The sequence below is a fragment of the Antechinus flavipes genome, chromosome 1, assembly GCF_016432865.1.
Source record: "Antechinus flavipes isolate AdamAnt ecotype Samford, QLD, Australia chromosome 1, AdamAnt_v2, whole genome shotgun sequence".
Taxonomy (NCBI): Eukaryota; Metazoa; Chordata; class Mammalia; order Dasyuromorphia; family Dasyuridae; genus Antechinus; species Antechinus flavipes.
The window spans coordinates 135245922-135264268 of NC_067398.1; the positions used below are offsets into that span (position 1 = coordinate 135245922).

General features: G+C 33.6%; 1 protein-coding gene across 1 annotated transcript in view; it reads left to right on the top strand.

Annotated features, from left to right (window-relative positions):
- ITGA1 (integrin subunit alpha 1) overlaps positions 1 to 18347 on the top strand; it is a 190376-nt gene that overhangs the window by 123140 nt on the left and 48889 nt on the right. The window contains exons 12-15 of the mRNA XM_051990626.1: positions 6142 to 6284; positions 9907 to 10050; positions 12067 to 12324; positions 16782 to 16912. Of these exons, the coding sequence (XP_051846586.1) occupies positions 6142 to 6284; positions 9907 to 10050; positions 12067 to 12324; positions 16782 to 16912 (676 nt within the window). The remainder of the gene's footprint in view (positions 1 to 6141; positions 6285 to 9906; positions 10051 to 12066; positions 12325 to 16781; positions 16913 to 18347) is intronic.

An 18347-nucleotide genomic window follows, 5' to 3' on the forward strand; every position in this document is an offset into this window, starting at 1 on the left:
TTTTGATGATCCTGGAAGAGAGTGAGATGAGATACTTTATACAACTCTGCCTCCGCAAATCTAATTCATGTGCAAGTCAAAACATCATGCTGTCATTAATCCTCTGAAAACAAAGAAGAAGCAACAATAGCTACGAGCATTATATATTTGCTAATAGCCAAATGAGGTCTGTTGCTGATGAATCTTTTAAATAAAAATCTCCTATTCCAATCCCTACTAGAGCTCAGGGTTATTTTCGGCAGATTTAGAAATCTTGATCACAAGATGTTATTGGTGGCACAAAATAAATAACAACTTCTTCATTCCTGGCTGTACAAGCTAGAATTTATGACTCTTCTCTTTCCAGGAAAGGAAAACTATGAATGTGCTGTCTACAATGTACAGGAACGATGAGGTTTTGGTCTGTTGCAGCAATCATTAAATTAACTTAGTCACAAATGAGACCATGGATACCCTTTGCCAAAATAAAGTCTAACTTATATAAGGAAATTTCTTTCCAGGAAGAAAAGTGCCCAGAAAAAGAAAACTACCTTGTGCTTTTAAAATGGTCTCTCAATCCATAGAGAGATTTTACAAAAGTTCATTAGGAAGTTTACAAGCTAAGAAAATTTTGAATTTGTGAGCCTAACACCTGCCTACATTTGAAGCTATTGTTATGTTTAAAATCTTTTGCATAGGTTCTAGAAAAATATCTTATGTTAATCCATAAATCCCTAGGAGTAGCACACATTGCAATACCCTGCTTCTCTATAGCTAGACATGCTCCCTTTTTTTTTTAAGATAAAAAAGATCTTCATCCCATGTTCCACACAGACAGATATACACTTCATAAATGATTAGGGATTGTTGGTGCTAAAAGGAAATAGGCGAATTTTTTTCAGGTTTATTGATTAGTAGACTATATTAGGCAGAAACAAAAGTAAAAATACATGCAGTGGAACCATAAAATCAAGACCAATCAAAACAACTTTTCTCTTGACCTACTAGATCTTGTCACTTTATCGAAGAAGAAAATTAAAAAATAAATATCAGGATTCATTTCTTATAAGGATTGTAGTTGCTTTAGTTTCCTCCTAATTTCCTACACTTTTGTACATGAGAATAGTATTTTATTTTGCCTTAGATAGTGTTCTGGATTTCTTTGTATTTTATACATCTTCCTAGTTGGGTCTTTTTAATTCTAAATCTCAACATAGTTTTCAGATCCATAGATTGCTCTAAAAATAACAACAAATGTATTAATTTTCCCTTTCCCACTACTAGAACCTCCCAAATTCAGGAAGTGACAAAGATTCTTTGTATATAGAATACATTGTCATGACCTAGATTTCTAGTTCATACAATAAACTCTTTGAGGTTTTTGTGTTTTGTTTCTGTTTTTAATATTTAGTGATGACCTAATTGTTGGTAATTGCTACTCCCTCCCTCCAGGTCTGCCTAGCCAAAACATTTTCTACCCTATAAGTATCAAATCAAATGCTATATTCTCTGTAGAACCAAAGATATTCCCTAATATCTTCCTATCCTATACGACTATGACATTTTGTACCTCCCTTATTCCAATATTATTATTATTAATTTTCCTTAGCCCACTTTCAAGTTAGTCATTATATAAAACTTATTTCAACCCATAATATTACTTATCTTTACCTTCCTTCTTCCCACAGCACTTGACAAACTCAAAAATGTTAATTTCACATAATGAATTTTCCACAAAAATCCTACATTGTTTCCTCATAGTGGCTTGAAGGTGGTCTGCATTCTCATAGTCTTTGTCACTAGGACCTTAATAAGTTCTTCTCAAACTGAAAAGGCTTGAATAGAGATTTGGTGACACAGAACATGAGTTCCCAAAAATCACTAATTATTAGCAAAGAAGCTCATCACTAGAAGGTTTATTATAAAATGATGAAAAAAATTTCAGTAAAAGCCCAGCACTATGTGATCTCCTCTTCCTGCTTTTCAGTGGTAATGATGGGATGACATTTTTTTTAAAAGATCAAACAAGCTAAATATTGGATAAGCTTTAATTTTTTATAACAGTAGCTTTTTATTTTTCAAAATACATATAAAGATAGTTTTCAACACTCATCCTTGCCAAATCTTGTGATCCAAATTTTTTTCCCTCTCTTCTCACCTCCCCACTCTCCTAGATGGCAAGTAATGGTTAAACATGCACAATTCTAAGCATATTTCCACATTTATCATGCTGCAAAGAAAAATCATATCAAAAGGGGAAAAAAACGAGAAAGAAAGAAAAAAAAAACAAACAAGCAAACAACAACAATAAAAGGTGAAAATAGTATGTTGTGTCCATACTCAATCCCTATAATCCTCTCTCTGGATGAGGATGGCTATTCCCATCACAAATCTATTGAAATTGCTTAAATCACCTCATTGTTGAAAAGAGCCAAGCTCTTCACAGTTGATCGTCACATAATGACATGTTTTAATCTTAAGGCACTGATTTAACTTCTACAATTGCCCAGTGATGTAATTCAATTCAATAAACATGTTTTAGCCACCTACAATATGCCAGGCACTGTGCTAAGTGCTGGCAATAACAAAAAAAAAAAAAAAAAAGCAAAAGACAGTTCCTGGAGACATTGAGTTTTATTCATATTAACATTCTATCAAAAAAAGCTTCAATGAAAGAACAGCTCATAAAATAAAGGATCCCACTGAGACAATAGTAGCTTAAGTGCCAATAGCCACTAGAAGGATAAAGCAAAGAAATTCCATGATAAAAAAAAAAAAAAAACTTTACAAGATTTCTCAAGCTAAGCCAACATCTTTGGTGCTTGGTAATTTCAAGACAAAAGTGATTACTGAAGAGCACAGCAAAAATACAGTACAGAATCCCTGCCAAAATTAAAGAAGTCACTTTCTTAAAAATTATTCCAAAGTCTTTTTTCACCTGTACATTATGAATACTTTCTTTAAGAAGCACTGGAAACAGTAGACATAGGGAGAGGGAAAAAAATCAGCCAAGAAAGAAAATGAAATTGATTATTTTCTCAGGAAGAAAAAGGCTAGTTATAGTTATAAAAGATATATTGGAATATCAAATTGTTTATTGTCATCCTTTCTTGGAGAATTTGTTTAACTAGTACAAAAGAATCTCCACAATAAGAAACTCCAAAAGGTCTAAACTCTCTTCAGCCAGCAAACACGTTCACTTTACCAAGTAAAGAGACAAAGGCACAGGTGGTTTAATACATAAACAAACTTTTAAAACACTCCAAAGAGAAGACCACAAGATCAGAGGCAACATTATCACAAAATAAAACAAAACAAAAAAATAGCCAAAAACAATTGACAAGAAAACAAATCTTTAGAGAACTTGGCATGAGCTTTAATGATCAGTAAGATAACAAATAAGAAATGGAATAGTGTAGAAGACATTTTTCTAGTGATTTATTCTGTTCAATGGCTACAGTGAAACCTTCATATTTGGAGTTTACTACTACAGAATTACAGGGACCATGTGAAAAAAAATGAAATGGCAGTTAAGAAAATAAATGTAGGGAGAGTATCTGGACTAGATCAAATACAGAGCAGTCATATATTTATCAAGAAGTATTTTTTAACTAAATAGAAGAATTCAAGAAGGCATCAAAAACTCCTGCCATAAATGCCTAGTTTTGATCTATAATATGAGAATCAATTTTACACAAATTGAAGTAAACCTTCATGAAAATGTGAAGGCAAATTTTCATGGATGATTTTCTACAATAGACAATATTTTTATCACTACACAGCTAACTGAGAGCTGGAGGGTATGTGCATGTGTGGGTACGTGTGTGTGAGTGTGTGAGTGTGTGTGTGTGTGTGTGTGTGTGTGTGTGTGTGTGTGTAAGATCCAACTATGTATTGTTCCTTGATTTGAAAACAACAATAAAATAATTTTTGACTCAGTAGAACAAGATGCAGCTTCAAAGACCATCCTCTAATAGGATATTTTCAACAAGCTTATTAGAATTTTATGTGTTTCTATAAAAGATATGGCTATAATAGTAAATTTATGAAAAGAGCACAGGATTTGGAATGAGTACTTCAAAATCAAGTCTGAGTTCTACTGCTTGTTGGTTATCATGTAATTTCTCTTAGGCTCATTTTCTTCATATATAATGTTATTGTTTTTCCTTCATTCTTGAAGAGGACCATGATATCAGGGAGGTGGTGTCATCACTTGCAAGTGAACCAACTTTATTTTCTCCTCCGAAGCTATCTGGATCCATTGTTAATATATATAATGAAGCAGTTAAATGATGAGCTGGTTGCGGCATGGTGTAGGAGGCAGAGATTGGCCAGATCCCATTTTGGACACCAAAAGCAGTGATTTTGGTGATTGTAAACAGCTTGATGTTGCAAAACCCCTTGCTTTTACACTAAGCTCCTCTCAATAATACTTTGTGGTTGTAAATTATAGAACATCCAAATATCAGAAGAATTAAAATTACAATTATCCCAGAGGAAAATTGTAAGAGGCATGGGTGGCAAAAAGGACATAAACAAGGCTGTAGCATAGTATATTGCATATTCACTACAAGTAATTTAAGAATGAGGGCAGCTAGATGACACAGTAGGTAGAATGCTGAGCCTGAATCAGGAAAGCAGGTTCTTAAGTTCAAATCTGGCCTCAGACACTTAATGGCTATGTGACTAGGCAGATAACTTAACAGTATTTGCCTCATCTGTAAAATGAGCTGCAGAAGGAAATGGAAAACCACTTCAGTGTTTTTGCCAAGGAAAAAAAAAAAAACAAATGGGATCTCAGAGACATGACTGAAACAACAGCATAATGTAACAAGGCACAAATGCCTATAAACAAAGGTAATTTAGTCATATAGCAAAGGGGAAGTGCAATAGATACAGAACCCAAATGCTACACATATACTCTCAGAAAATTAAAGGAGCAGGAAGGATTCTAGTAGCCTCCAGGCCTCTGGGTTGATGTATGCTTTCTTTGGGATTTTATAGCAAAGTCATGTACAAGAATTATAGAGAACGTGAAAATGTAGGAGGGTTGGGACCTTTACCAGTGAATATGTAAGTTAATAGTTCTTAAAATCAAGAAGTCAAAATTTGACACAATTTCATGAGCTGAACTTAAACTTTTACTTGCATGAGCATGTATGACTTTCTATGATGATTGAGAGCAGAAAGTTAGAAAGTTTGAAAGCTGAAAGACAAGATGTGCAAAGTTAGAGTCTACCCTAAATGTTCACATGAAATAGCCTGACCTGTGGCAGAGCATTTGGAGATCATATTGATCTGATAGCCACAGTCAGATACATTGTAACTGGACTCTAACACAGTGATGTCTTTTTAATCTTCTTCTAAGTACAAAAGACAAGCTCTCCATTTGAAAAAAGTTTTACTTTTTTTTTTTTTTAGCATTACCCCAATTGAGATGAGAAAAAAGAAAAAATGGAAAGTAAGAAACAAATATTTTAAAAAGAAACTAAATCTAAGTAGTTGCTTATCCTTTAATTAGAAATCTCAACCATTTTGGAGTAATATTTATAAAAAATGGAAGATATTTTAATACTAAAGACCTCGATGTCTTTTCTTTGAATCAGTAAACATTGTGTAAATTTATGGTAAATTTTTTTCAATACATAAATGAGCATATATAATCTAATCTTTCGCAGGAAATGCTATTCTTATGAATTGTTTTCATTCATGTACCGTAATATTTATAAATAAAACAAGTTAAAACACATTGGAGCCCATTAAACAGAGAATAAGAATTTGTTTACATCAAATCCCATGTAAGTTAATAGTCTCTGTTCTCCACATGCTTGCTATTTTGTGCCAAAACAAAGTCTGACATGTACAAATACAATTTCTGTCCAAAAATGGTCTATTAATGGACCCAACTATGTAAAATTCAAATCAAAAATCATTTATTCAGCATCTGCTTTTTGAAGACTCTGCGTTACAATAAAAGCTGAGGGGAAAATAAGGATGATAATAGTCTTCAAACTTAAGGACCTCGGAATCAAGAAGAGTAAAACTGATCTAAATTTATTTTACGTAGAACTTTTAGTAACAAACCAAATGAGATATAATAACATTGCATCAAGACACAGGACAATTCTGAAACCCTCATGTCTACCATTATTTTCTTTCTAGGTTATATGGTGAACTCGGCCACCATTCCTGGGGATGTGATCTACATCGCTGGTCAGCCCCGCTATAATCACACAGGCCAAGTCATTACTTACACAATGGAAGGCCAAGACATCAAGATTCTCCAAACCCTCAGTGGAGAACAAGTAAGTTTACAAATTACAATTAATAAAAGTCTAAGTATACTAGTTAACTTTGCAAATCATTCACTCTCTTTATTTTTCATAAGCTTAAATCTATCAATTGCTTAACAATTAAAAAATTTTTTTCCCACTAAAGTAAGTCTTCCTTCAGTAGCGTCCTCTTTTCGATTGGGAGGCAATCTGGATTTTTGAAGAGTGGGTAACAGAACACAAATTCAGTTCTTCAGTAGGTTCTTTCAAGCTGGAAAAAAAAAGTTTAGTACAGGCTGATAGTAGATTATTTTAGCTAGGTGACACAATAGATGAGCTGTATGACCCTAGGTAAGCTATTTGATCTCTATCTGTCTCAATTACCTCATCTATAAAATAAGGATGGTTAATAGCACCTACCTTCCAAGAATTCTGTAAGAATCAAATGAGATAATAATTGTAAAGTGCTCACCACAGTGTCTGGCACTTAATAAACACTATCTAAATGTTAATTATTATCATCACTATGTGTCTGTTCAAAGAAGAATTTACCTGTGTTCAGAGAAACTTATAAGGAGAATGTTAGCTGCCTAAAAATCAATTATTTTAACAATAGCAACTCAGGAAACAACTATTTCCTAAAAAAAAAATTACATGTCGTAAGTGGCATTCATACTGATGAAATCATAGATGGAATCTTGAAATACTATCCCTCTACTTATTATCTGCAAAGTGCTATTCTAAGCACTACAGAAAATACAATTTATCATAAAACCTAATTTTTCAAGGAGCTTCAAATCAAGTTCAAGAGATGAGACATAAAGACTTGAGAAGATAACTTTTAGTAACAAGCAGACAGAAAATAGCCCCCCCCCAAAAAAAAAAAAGGATAAAAAATGCTTTGAATGATAAATTCTTAAGGTTCTCAGGGAAGAATCAGGTCCTTAGTGGCTAGATTTAGTCATGTAAAGACAAGAGCTGGGCTTTAAAGCAATAAAAGTAGGATATTCCAGAAAACAAAGGGGGGTAGGGGGGAGAAGCACAAGATAGGATCAGCAGATAGTAAAATAGATCCACTCTAGCAGGAAAAATTAAATGGTTGATAAATCTGAAAAGGGAGGCAGGTCAGATGATATAGGATTTTGAGGCAAGCTCAGAAAAGGTATGAAACTGTGATGGCTGGGGACCATTATACATTTGTGTTACATAACTCCAACTGAGCACTATAGCAAAGCAATCCTGTTACACCTCCCCAATTACCACTATTACTGTAATCCTTGAAGAAAGATATAAAAAGCTGTAGCTGCCCTTGTAGTAATCCAACCTTCCTGTGTGAATGAGGGTTGGGAAAGCAGCCTCAGAGAACATGCTACAATACATTTAGTCCTTTATAGAGCATATAACTTTCTGTGACAACATGCCCTTCTATGCCCTCCCCTCTGCCTCTGCAAAAATAAAAACAAAAACAAATGTTTTTCTTCTTGGCCAAAATCATTCTATACAGCTTAATTTGGAGCAACACAAAATCATTTAGTAGCAAGAGACTTCCTGGATTAATCAATTTCCCTATGGAGCTTCAATTTCACTTTACTACTTCTAAATATGTGAAAATGCCTTCTGTTTTATTTTGCTGATGAAAATTTTCAACAGAACTGTATCAAAACAGAACCTTGGGGTACTGTATTAGTGACTTAATTCATGGTAAACAGCGATCCATTCTTGAGGTCTGATCTATGAACCACTGCTTCATCCAAGTAAATGAACAATCATGTGAGCCTCATATCTCCACTTTGACCATAAGATTAAAGTGAGATTATATACAATATTTCTCTTGTTTTACAGTCTCATAATCCTTTCCAAAAAGGAAATTTAATTAATCTGAAATAATTTATACTGAATCGTCACCATTTGTTTTAATTTAATGTTATTTTTATTATAAACTTAACAAACACCAACATTTCAACTTACAATAATGAACAAGGAAGAGGCTTATATAAGAAACTGTGAATTATGTCATCTATTTTAAAGACGTATATGTGTATGTGCATATTATAATAAATTAAACATAATAGATGTGTTCCCTTCTGCAATTTTTTTTTGTTTTCCTCTATCTATTTTTTAGAAAAATGCTTCAATAGCCTTTTTTAGCTTTGTATCTATCACTGTTCACTAATCTACCCCTTGCCCAAAAAAGAAATGCTTTGAAATGGTTTCCATTGTTCTGTGATAATTAATGATTTCCATTATTCCTCTCATGGAAGAATATTTGTGGTTGTGAGGTATAGTTAACAAGAAAGAGAACTTACCTTTATAACTAGTCCTTCAAAACAAATCAGTACATTAGTCATCTTTAAGAATGTCTCCTTTTGCCTCTCTAATTCATTACCTTCCTGTCAAGATAACAAAGAAGGAAAATAATGATTATTTTTAAGTATTCAGAAAGCTTACCCCTCATTTTTGTCCAATGTGACTCATAGAGACCAAATTATAAGACAGGGAATGATTATAATCTGCACTAAAATCACAGATCATTGAGATAGGAAATATGGATGAAATCAAGTTAAGATGAAGGGGTATTCATTAGTATTGGAGAGAGAAGAGGCAGGGCAGTTACAATCACTTTTCTTTGATATACTGAAAGAAACAAGAATTTACAATCAATCATTTGAGTTTAAATTCTCCATGTGATTTAATAGTGTGACCTTGGACTGATCATTCCCCCAATCTTGAGGGGGGGGGGGGAGGGGGAGATGATCCAATCTTGGAAAGAACTTGGACTAGATAATACCTAAGTTTAATTCCAATTGTAAATTGATAGGATGCCTTCTTTCTTTTTCTTTTTAAACCAACTACTTTATTCTTTCTTTGGAATTAGTAAAGAAGGGAAAGAAATTTGGAGGAAGGATAAAATCTATTCCTTTTGGTTATCCATCCTCAAGCATTAAGATCTCTACATGGTATTCTGTCAGAATTCTCTAAGCTCACATATATCCCTTTTGAGGATGTAAGATCCAGAAGTCACTTCTGTGTCCAATTCCAATGTCAGAAATCTTTCTTCTTGTAATGACATATAAGAACATGCCCTGGGGGAACTGGATACTATTCAGGTTGTGCCCAAAGCCTTAGGACAATTTAAAGTTGCTAAAGTTTCCAAATGGCCTAAAACTTTAGAGATAATTTGTGTTTAGTTTACCTAAAGCTCCATCTCAAAATAATCAGCCATGGAAAGGATAATGAAAATATTTCCAGAGTGTTATCGTCATCGTCATTATGGGTCTCCTCCTCCTCTTTCTTCTTTTCATATTAGAAGGAACAATGGACTAAGAATCACTAGTCCTGAGCTTTAATCCTAGTTATGTCATTTATTATCTAGATGTTGTTGAGAAAAATATTTCACCCTTCATTGACCTAATTCTATCCTGTATGAAATGGACATGATAATACCAATAGTAACTACATGTTGCTACCTTAAGTTGCTGAGTTTCAAACAATATCAGAACTGCAAAAGCAATTTTAAAAGGATAAATAATATGTCTTTATAATATAAGGATTCATAAAGTCTACTATTTTAATATAGGTGCAATAAATAATAGTTTAATGTTAAGCTTTCCAGGGAATTTTGATAATCATTGGGACTTCCTTTTATGTTTCCTAGATTGGGTCTTACTTTGGCAGTGTTTTAACAACAATTGATGTTGATAAAGACTCCTTCACTGATATCCTACTGGTTGGAGCTCCCATGTATATGGGAACAGAGAAAGAGGAACAAGGAAAAGTATATGTGTATGCTTTGAATAAGGTAATAAACTAATATTTGAATAGTAATATGAAGGCATCTCTTCTTTTAGTGCAGTGTTGATTTCTCAACTGTACGTTATTCATAGAAGAAAGAAGCATAGGAAAGAAATTTTCAGGGCTCATCAGTATTTTTTATATAAAGAATTTGAACTCTTAATATGGGAATACAAACAAAAAATATTTACTGTTCGGTAATTATTCATGAATTATAATGAAGTAAGAGAATGTAAGAGGTATAACATGCCATAGATGAATTACACATCTTGATGTAAGGAAGATTTAGTTTCAAGACTTACCTCTCATACATACCAGTTGGATAGCCAGGGGCAAGTCACCTAACATCTGTGTCCCAAATAACTCCCCTAACTCTTTAAGTTATAGGTGAGCTACAAAGCCATAAGGACCAAGTACATGGCTCAGTAAATAGAGCACAGGCCCTGAAATCAGGAAGACCTGAGTTCAAATCCAAACTCAGACAGCTTTAACATCACTAGCTGTGTGACCTTGGGCAAATTACTTAACCCCAATTACCTCATCAAAACAAACAACAATAAAAAAATAAACAAACAAAAAAGAACAAAGCCGTAGAGGCAAAGAGTTTCCACAATGGAATTTCCTTTTGTATCAGGCTCCAAAAGGAGAGAGACAGAAAGAGACAGATTCCAAAAGAAAGAGATACATGGATGACAGAGAGTGACAGTGATTTTCCTAAGATCACTTAGCTAGTATAATAGATATAATATTATAATCCAAGTCAAAATATTCCCCTCCATAAATCTTTGCATAACATCATCACAAAATTTGTATTCTTCCCAGTATTCTAAGATTGATTTGATGAGTAAATCTTGCTTCAATTATTCTATTTGTAGAAAGACACTTAAATATTATTAATTATGCATATATTATCATAGTATCAAGTTTTAGATTTGGAGCTGGAAGGGATCTTAGAGGATATCTATGATACTAATAGTATATAATATTAGTAATATTTAATGATGATCAAACTGAATTTCAAAGAAGTAATAACTGATTCAAGATCATGCCGTATCCTTCTTCCCTTTTTCTACTTATATTAATAATATTTTTAACTATTATATAAAAAAATATAATTTTTAGAATAGACCTATCATTCCATTGCTGAAGTAAACTTCCAGGGAAGAAGCTCCTTTAACCAATGCCTTATCTACAATTTATAGTCTTAGACAATGCCTGAAGGCACTGAAAAGTTGAGTGACTTGCTTAGGATCACACAGCCACTGTGTGTCAGAAGCAGCTGTGTAAAAGGAACTTCATGGCATCTTGGATAAAGAATCATCTTTGATGGGTCTTGAACCCAGGTGTTTCTAATTCAAAGAGCTATTCTCTATTCACATAGAACACTGCCCACCACCACATAAATATTATTACTATAATTGCATTGCAAATATTGTTATTAAATTTTAATGTTTCTAAAGGTCTTATGAGACCTGATTAAATTTATGATTCCATTTCCCTTCTTGCTGTCTTCCTTTCCTTTTGGGAGAATTTCTATTTATGTATATTTTCTTCCATCTCTTACTTCCTCTTATTTATTATTTCCTTTCACTACAGACTCACAACACTTTCAATAACTTTGTTTTTGAACAGAGTAACTTTTATCTTGCTTCTACAGAAGAGAATCTGGGATCATATCTTTGGGGGATTTTTCCAAAGTGTGTGGGATTGAATAGAAAAAAGATAACAGGATGAGTGAAGATGCCTTTAAAACATCTCTTTGTTGATTTTATCAAGATGTAATGAGGTGTCCACTGATTTAACCCTACTGATGAAAAGCTAGTGATAAATTTTAGAGAACTTCTTTCCCACAGTCCTATGATCCACTGTGTGAAATCCTTAACTTTCTCACACAGTCATTTCACAAACTTTTGGTAGTTACTATGTATCACTAGCACAGATTTTAGTATATACTTTAAAACAAATCTACTCATCTGCAGTAATGATAGATATCCATAAATATTCTTTTTCCTCTTTCTCACAGACTAGGTTTGAATACCAGATGAGCCTGGAGCCCATTAAGCAAACTTGCTGTTCATCCCTCAAGCACGATTCCTGCAAGAAGAAAAACAAAAATGAGCCTTGTGGGGCTCGTTTTGGAACAGCAATTGCTTCTGTGAAGGACCTCAACCTTGATGGATTTAATGATATAGTGATCGGTGCTCCCTTAGAAGATGATCATGGAGGGGCCGTGTACATTTATCATGGAAGTGGCAAGACTATAAAGAAAGAATATGCGCAAGTAAGAAATCAAACCTTGGGCTTATGCCTATCTGTTAAGCTTTTTATCTGCACAAGTTGAATTGCTAACACTGATTTCTGATAGTGATTCTTTGTTGGAAAAATCAAATTTACAATCTTGCCAATTTGGGTGGTGATACTGTTGATTTTCTTTTTTTCCAAAAGAAAGTACATTGTGATTTTTTTTCTTTCATCTGAGTCCCATTCTAGTTTGGTTTACTCATGTCTCCATGACCTAGCCTTTTCTAAACAATAACCATAAGAACAAAAGAAATGTGCAAATGATGCCATTTAACATCTGTAATGCATTTGTTCTCTCAATTAGGGTGCTACTTTCTGGTAAAAAAAAAAATAATTAACTGACTTAACAAAGGAAGATGAATTATGATTTAATACATAACATCCATGCCATTTTACTAAAATTATGCCAAGCATATAGTTATGTATACTAGAGTTATAATTTTCTTATTAAGATCTATTTGTAAAACCTCATAATTTACCTTTAAGGAATTCTTGTTGAAAAAAAAAGCCCCCAAAAGCAGAGCCTGGCCTTCAGGGGAGATTGACATTAAAAAAAAATAAATAAGTACAATTTTATAGACAATTAACAACTCATAATCCATAAAGTGTTGTTTCTGCCTGAGAAAAATAAACCCGACCACAATAGTCTTTTACAGCAGTGTTTATTACACAATAAACACTGGAGACTTTAAAAGAACATTATAATTTAATGTTTGCTGAATGCCAGAGCTGTCTGGGTATTGAACAATCGCATAAAACATAAATACGATACAGTTCACTAAGCTTGCATAGCATGAATACAAGACTGGCATTGACTATTTGTTTCTCTTTTTTTATTTTATTAACTTTTCTGCAATTTTAATGTCAGGATTTATAGGATGCATTGTATTGAGAAGTTGATTTTAATAGTAAACTGGACTGTTGCACTTTTTCAAAAGTCCCAATAATATTTTATGAAATATGACTTAATACAGACACAAAAAGAAAATTTCAATAGCAATCTATTCACTCCATTTACTAAATAAGTGATTTCTTTTAAGTTCCTAATGACATTATTTACAAAATAGTATTTAAGTGGAAACAGGCAGGATGTCAGAGGATAATGTAATTAAGGAATTTTTTAGCACATGGAATAAAATTTCTTTCATATGTTCTGCTACTTTATTACTTCAAAATTTATCCAATAAATCTAAGAGAGATACATTTGAAAAGCCAATAAATATTGTTCTACAAAAGAAAGGAACTTCCAAAAATCAGGAGTGTTGGCAGGTATGGGCATTATTTATTTGTTTCATTTATGTTTCAAATCTTTATGACCTCGTGTAAAGTTTGCTTGGCAATGATGCTGGAGTAGTCTGCTATTTTCTCCTCCAGCTCATTTTTACAGATGAGGAAACTGAGGCAAGTGACTTGCCTAGGATTATATAGGTAGTAAGTATCTGAAACCTGATTTGAATTCAAGACATCTTGATTCCAGGCCCAGTGCTCTATGCATTGTGCTCTAGCTATCCTATATGGCATATACATGCTGTTAATTTTGCAACCTTGACTCTACAGCTTAAATTGAAATTTCATTTAGGTCAGAGTAATGATCAATCTAATGTTTTTACCTGTCATGAATGTTTGCTTTCCATTCTGGAGAGATGTGGTTGACGAAGCATATTTAAACTGTGTATGTGTGCTGTGTCCAGTTCTGGGCTCCATTTTTTTAGAAAGAATACTGATGAACCAGAGACATTCTGAGTAAATTAATTAGGATCATGTGAACACTCAAGATGAGTAACGAAGAATGTAGAAATTTATGAGTTGGTATTATAGGAATAGAAGAAGTGGCCCAAGATTCCTCAAAACTATATCATATGATGATAATTGAAGCACCTAATAATGTTTAGCCTACGTGAAAGAAATCAGGGAGAAAGAATAGCTGTCTGTTTATTTGAAATCTGTCATGTGGAAGAGATATTAAACAATTGGATCTATTCTCCAGATGATAGAAACAAAATTATGCTCTTTGTAAGGAAAACTGCTAACTATTAGAATTAGCAAATAAAATAAAATAGATGTCTCAGGAGTTAATGGGCTGCCCCCTTATTAGATTATTAGGGAAAACAGGTTCACTTGTTGGAGACATCATTGCAAGGACTGGTAATCAGATATGACTTTGATTGCCAACTCTACAGCTTTTCTGATTTTTGAAATCTCTATTAACTTTTGTGATTCCCTGATTCTGATTCTGTGGAATAATTGATTGTGGGATAAAAAGATCGAGATTAAAATCTTGGTTCTAGGGGGGCAGCTAGGTGGCGCAATGGATTGAGCACCGGCCCTGAAGTCAGGGGGACCTGAGTTCAAATTTGACCTCAGACACAACACTTCCTAGCTATGTGACCCTGGGCAAATCAGTTAACCTCAATTGCCTCAGGGGGGAAAAAAAATCTTGGATTTACTTCCTCTCACCGAATCTTAGACAAGTCACTGCCTCTTTCTGGGATTCATAGACTGTTCATAGCATCTTAGAGCTAGAGCTTTATGGGAACTTAGAGTTCACCTACTTTGACCCTTTATTTTTTAGATAAGAAATCTAAAGTCCATTTAAGTGACTTGTCCAAGTTCATATTGGTAGGAAATAACAGAACAGGGATTTTGACCCAAGTCTTTGACTCCAAATCTAGATTTTCCTGATCTGTAAAATGAGGACACAGGACCACATGATCACTTATCCATACTGCACTTATTAACTGTTAAGTAACTTAACTTTGCTTCAATGTTCTCATCTATAAAGTGGAGATAATAATAATAGTATCTACCTCCTGGAGTTATTGTGAGGATCAAATAAAATAAAAATTGTAAAGCGCTTTAGCACAATACCTAGAGCATAGTAAGTGTTATTTAACATCATCATTGTCTTCATCATAATCATCCTGTGCTACTTAGGTTTGAGAAGACCTAAAATTAAACTGGATCCTGTTCAAATGTCAATAACCATCTCTTCAACATCCATGAGGGGAAAAAAAATCATTATTTTTTCTGACAAAAAAAGGAAAAAGCACGGTTCAATGAACTACAAATTATTACTTGATAATAATGATCTCTTTGTTTCTGATTTGCTTTATTTATTACTTTACTTACTTGACTTGCCTCATTCACACTGTGTAGCTGAAAATTCACTAAGTTTAGGGACAGGTTCCAATTTTTTGTGCCATTCTCATATTTGTCATCAAACAGAACAATAGTCAACCCAATGTACTAAATATTCTACCGCTCTTAATTGTTAGCATGATGTCCCAGTGTCTAATTAAAATTTGTAGTTGCTGAAGGCAGTGGCCATATCTCAATACCAGTGATTTGTTATACCTATACCCATTTTTATTTTTTTATTTTTTTTTAATTTTTAATAGCTTTTTATTTACAAGTTATATCATGGGTAATTTTACAGCATTGACAATCGCCAAACCTTTTGTTCCAATTTTTCCCTTCCTTCCCCCCACCCTCTCCCCTAGATGGCAGAATGATCAATACATATTAAATATATTAAAGTATAAATTAAATACAAAATAAGTATATATGTCCAAACCGTTAATTTGTTGTACAAAAAGAATCGGACTCTGAAATATTGTACAATTAGCCTCCTATACTCATTTTTTAAAAAAAGGTTCTGTTTCCTAGATAGAAAAGGAAATGATGTATGGGGAAATGCCCATGTTTAGAAGTGAAATACCTTAGATCCTTCAAGACTCTCCAAGTCCTGTTTTATCCTCCCTGTAAAACTTCCTATTACTTCACCTGCTTAGAAACATCCCTTCAAGGTGCTCAGGACTTGTCAGAGTCTCTGAAGAAAAAAGCTACATAGACAGAGGAACTAGAGTCAATCAGTGGAAATGCTTTTCATGAGGTTCAGTCAGGGTGAGATGAGAGCATTTTTTCCACTCTGGTGTCATTGACTAGGACATGATTTTGTCTAGAATTATTAAAAGCAAAATATCCTTTAGAAATAATAAACTGTTTCCTCTTGATTCAATATAAGAGTCTATTTGAACATAGATGCAAAGAAAACTTTTCTTTCTCTTTCCTTCTCTATATTTCTTTCTTTCCTTTTTCCTTTCTTTCTTTTCTTTCTCTCCTTCTGTCCTTTCTTCCTCCCTCCCTTCCTTCCTTCTTTCCTCCCTTTCTTTCTCCTTTTCTCCCTTCCTTCCTTCTTTCCTCCCTCCCTTCCTTCCTTCCTTCTTTCCTCCCTCCCTTCTTCCCTCCCTTTCTTCTTTCTTTCCTTCTTTCTTTTTTGTTATCGTTTGTTTTTCTTTCTTCCTCTGTTTTTTATTTATCTATTAATTTGTTCATTTATTCATTTGCAAATCAGCTAAAATGTAATTTAGATTCATATTGAAAGTACTTTTAGCATTCAATTATCCCATGGATAATACTATTTGGGGATCCTCACAGCGTATTCCATCAGGTGGAGATGGAGAAACACTGAAATTTTTTGGCCAGTCTATACATGGAGAAATGGATTTAAACGGAGATGGACTGACTGATGTGACCATCGGAGGCCTTGGTGGTGCTGCCCTCTTCTGGTGTGTATTTTAATAGCACCTAGCTGAATTTGTTTCTTTTCTAGTTCTTAAGTACAAATATTTTGATTTTTTTTTTTTTTTTGGATGATAGCTTGGAAACAAAGAGAGCTAGCTGATATATGAGCATGCCAAATGTCACATTCTCTTATGTACGCAGTAATGTAATACAAACCTTTGTATGTGCATAAACAGGAAAAGTAAGTTAATCTGATGAATAAAGGGGAAAATATAAAAATGAAACTATAAAACTTTTTTTTAGCTCTGAATAGTTGCCAATGAGTAGAGCCTATCTTTTTTGGATTCTTGTTATTAAAGGACAAAATGCAAAATATTTGTATGCACATATTTATGTATATGTTCTAGTATGTATTTAAAAGATGGAAACAGAGAAAAAAATAGAATCAGTTGGCAATTAAATCTCTATCATATATCCAGAATTGTACTAGCATGGTAAGGGAACATACCTTTATGTACCCTTAAATACCTACCCTTAAATAGCTTACAATACAATATCATGATTTTTAATATGTTATATTCCTTTGTACATATTTTGTTGTGTGTATATATATCATTTCAATACAATGCAATACTCTTGAGAATACAGAAAGAAAGGGAGAAGGGAGAGACAGAAACATAAGTCCTTTTTTGCACTCCCACAACTCCTATCTTAAACAGGTTCTCAGAACCTCTTGCTTGGAGGAGTGCTACAATTTCCTGTTGGTCTGCCTTCATCTTTCACACAGCTGATACAACAGGTCTCAATTAACCTGCATGGTTCCCTGTTACTTCTTTGAATGAATATAAATTCTATTTAATTTTAATGCCTTTTTTCTAATAACCTGGCCTCAAAATAGCTTTCTAAACTTTTTTCCATATCACTGTCTTCCATGGATTCTACAGTCCAGGCAAATTAACCTTCTGACTGTTCTTCTCACTGGACATGTCATCTTCCACTCAGATCCATGCCTTTTCACTAGTTGTACCCTACCTAGAAAGCACTCCCTCCCCATCTCTGCCTTTTAGAAGCCTTAGTCTTCTTCAAGATTCAACTCAGGCTCTATATTCTACATGATGGTTTGCCTAATCTTCACAGCTGTTAGTGCCCCCCACCAAAAAGATTACCATGTGTTTGTGTGCATATCACACATACATACACAACACACACACACATATCTATATATGTCCATGATGTTCCCTTTAATAGAACATAAGCTTCTTGAGTTCAGGATTTATCTGATTTTGCCTCTATAATCTCAGAGCCTAATAAATAGTACACAGAGGTACTTAATTAATGCCTGTTTACTCAGACCTATTATTGCCTTTTCACTTGCCTGCAGGCCAAGTCCATCAGAATGTTACATTAGTATCTCAAAATTAACATTCTCCAAATCAAGTTTATTTTTCTCCAAGAGTTCCTCTACTTTATTACTATTGT